This window comes from Myotis davidii, unplaced genomic scaffold (genome assembly GCF_000327345.1).
Source record: "Myotis davidii unplaced genomic scaffold, ASM32734v1 scaffold461, whole genome shotgun sequence".
Lineage (NCBI taxonomy): Eukaryota > Metazoa > Chordata > Mammalia > Chiroptera > Vespertilionidae > Myotis > Myotis davidii.
In genome coordinates, this window is record NW_006295825.1 from 3,307,015 (window position 1) to 3,310,424 (window position 3,410).

General features: G+C 45.6%; 1 protein-coding gene across 4 annotated transcripts in view; it reads right to left on the bottom strand.

Moving 5' to 3' along the window:
• USP3 (ubiquitin specific peptidase 3) overlaps nucleotides 1-3,410 on the bottom strand; it is a 101,785-nt gene that overhangs the window by 65,312 nt on the left and 33,063 nt on the right. For 2 of the 4 annotated variants that reach the window (XM_015568546.1, XM_006770801.2), the window contains exon 2: nucleotides 163-223. In XM_015568546.1, the coding sequence (XP_015424032.1) occupies nucleotides 163-223 (61 nt within the window). Of the gene's footprint in view, nucleotides 1-162; nucleotides 227-940; nucleotides 979-3,410 lie in introns of those variants that run through there. The other 2 variants (XM_015568547.1, XM_015568545.1) reach the window with 2 other exon arrangements.

Below are 3,410 nucleotides of genomic sequence, written 5' to 3' on the forward strand. Positions count from 1 at the left end.
ACCCAACAGATTCTATGGGGACAGATAAACTCTACAGAGAATTACACATTATGATTATGTAATGGTGCTAAATAAATCCAAATCAATAAACTGTTAACATAAAGCTTAAAAGCAAACTGAAAAATACAAGTAGGGAAGCAAAGTAATAAGAATGTCACCTACCTTCCACAGTGGACACTTGAACAAGTCAAACAGACCCAGGGGCTTTTGTTGGATCGGCACACTAATAAAAAGAAAAATACACAATATACCAATTGTACATGTTAGTTCTCAATTTTTCCCCTAATCCATAATGTCATATTCTACGATTCAGTTGTGAATTCAACGGCAGCGTAGGTGTACTGAGCTCATAGATCCCTGCCCTGGGAGAGCACTGACACAAAGAGACAGCCTAATTAATTCTACTGAGAAGAACATAAATGCACATACTCAGCAGCTGCTCATTTAATTGTTGACTCAAATAGTTTAATTACTAGTTAAATGCATATTTACTTTTTTCCATTATTACTTATTCCTTTTACCAGTCTGACAAAATTGATAGTCTATTTCCTCATAGCATTTTTAAAATTTTAAATTTATCTTTCACTAAAAGCATTTTTAAGTCTAATATTTAATCACGTCTTTGCCATGTAGATCACATACTATCCTATCTAATAAAAGAGAAACATGGTAATTGGCATACGACCGCTACCCTTTCCATTGGCTAATCAGTGAGATATGTAAATTACCTGCCAGCCAAGATGGTGGCCGGCAGCCAGGCAGCTTGAAACTAACATGAGGCTTGCTTGCTTCAGTGACGGAGGAAACCAACATTCCCCACCTGCCTTGCAGGCCTCTGAGCCTGCAGTTTGAAACATTTTAACAAATATAGAAGCAAAAAAAAAAACCCAGAAACCAGCTTTCAGCGAGCCGGGATCTCAGAGCTAGAGTTGATACCCACTTTCAGGAGTGGAGGCCTAAGAGCTGGAGCCTCAGAGCTAAAGCTGGCCCAGAATAAAAAAAGAAAAGAAAAAAAGGAGGAGTTGGGAGCTTCGGTCAGCCTGAAAACAGCCCTCAGCCCCTCACCCAGACTGGCCAGGCACCCCAGTGGGGACCCCCACCCTGAAGGGTGTGTGGCCAGCTGCAAACAGCCATCATCCCCTCACCCAGGCTGGCCAGGCACCCAGTGGGGAACCCCCACCCTGATCCAGGCCACCCTTCAGGGCAAACCAGCCAGCCCCCACCCATGCACCAGGCCTCTATCCTATATAGTAAAAGCGTAATATGCCTCCCAGCACCGGGATCAGCGTGACAGGGGGCAGCGCCCAAAACCCCTGATCGCCCTGCAGCTCTGTGTGTGACAGGGTGCGGCATCCCAAGACCCCCCTCCCCCCCATGGGGCCTGCTCTGTGACAGGGTAGAGCCATAATCTTCCCATCGGCCCTGCCCTGAGTGTGACAGTGGCAGTGTCCCAACCCCCTGATTGGCCCTGCTCTATGGGTGATAGAGGGTGGCGTCCCAACCACCTGATCAGCCCTGCTCTGTGTGTGACAGGGGGCAGTCCCCCAAATCCCCTATCGGCCCTACTCTCTGAGTGACAGAGAGGAGCTCCCCAACCCCCCTGATGGGCCCTGTTCTGTGTGTGACAGGGGGGAGCTCCCCAACCCCCGGATTGGCCCTGCTCTGTGCGTGACAGGGGGTGGTGCCGCAACCTCCCCATCGACCCTGCCTTGAGTGTGACGGGGGCATTGCCCCAACCCCCCAATCGGCCCTACCCTGAGCGTGACTGGGGGTGACATTGCAACCTCCCGATCCGCCCTGCTCTATGCATGACAGGGGGCGGCACCCCAACTCCCTAATTGGCCCTGCTCTGAGCCCGACCAGGGGCTGCACCTAGGGATTGGGCCTGCCCTCTGCCACCCAGGAGCAGGCCTAAGCCAGCAGGGCGTTATCTCCTGAGGGGTTCCAGACTGCAAGAGGGCACAGGCCAGGCTGAGGGACCCCTCTCCTTCCCCCCGAGTGCACAAATTTTTGTGCACCGGGCCTCTAGTACTATTATAAATGACAACTTTCAGTTTATTTATCAAAGGCATACCTAAGGACACAATTAAGAACACTAAACCCAATTCTTCCCAAATCAATGTCTGTTACATAAAATATAACTCTAAATATGACAACTGCATTTAATTCTTGCTGAGAGTATAATCAGAACATGAATTATTTTAGTTTAAGTATTATGAAATGAGGAAAGCTAACAGGGTTATGAATATTTTAACAATATTAATTACAATTTTGCTTGCTGTTTATTCAATTTTTTTCAAAAAGCCCTGCAGGGGAACATAACAATGATTTTCAAAAGGGAAGGAATATAAAAATCACCCGGGAAGATTTTTCAAAACACATATGTTCTACTGAGGCAGAAGGAACATGTATTTTGTGAAAAGCAGCTTCCCAGACAACTGCTTAATAATACAACCCCTTGAGAACCACTAGTTAGCTTCTAGGAGCATGGGAGGGGCAGCACAGCACAACCACACACTCAGGATTATAGTAAATCCATAGTCTGGCATATAACATGTGTTCAATAAACATTTGTTGATCAACCAAAAGACTTGTATGCATGCATATAAGCATAACCAATGGACACAGACAATAGGGGGTCAGGGCCTGTGCTGGGAGGTGGGAACGGGCTAGGAGAGGTCAATGGAAGAAAAAGGAGACATATTAATACTTTGAACAATAAAGAATTAAAAATAATAATAATAATAAACATTTGTTGAAAGTTTAAATTTCTTAGTTTAAAATACCAAGCTCTTCCAAAACCTGGTCCCTGCCTTACTGCTCTTGCCTTATCATACATTACAACAGGCCTTTCTCACTGTTAAGAAAAATTAACCAGACCTAGCTGGTTTGGCTCAGTGGATAGAGCATTGGCCAGAGGACTGACGGGTACCTGGTTTGATTCTGGTCAAGGGCAAGTACCTTGGTTGCAGGCTCAATCCTGTAACCAATCGATGTGTCTCTCTCACATCGCTATTTCTCTCTCTGTCTCTCCCCTCCTTTCCACTCTCTCTAAGAATCAATGTAAAAATTATCCTTACGTGAGGATTAACAAAAAAAAAAAAAAAAAAGAGAAGAAAAATTACCCAAAATGTAGAATAAGGTGAATCAAGAACAGTAAACCCTTCAAATGTATAATGAAACATTTTTAATAGGTCTTCCTAAAGACATATTTTTATAGTGCCACTAGAAGTCCTATGCATAAAATTCATGCAAGGGGCTTGGCCCGTGCAGCCCCGGCTTCATCGGGAAAGTCGTCCGGAAGGTCGTTCAGCCATCTGGTCTAATTAGCATATTATGCTTTCATTATTATAGAGGCCTGGTGCATAAAAATTTGCGCACTCGGGGGCGGGGGGGTCCCTTAGCCCAGC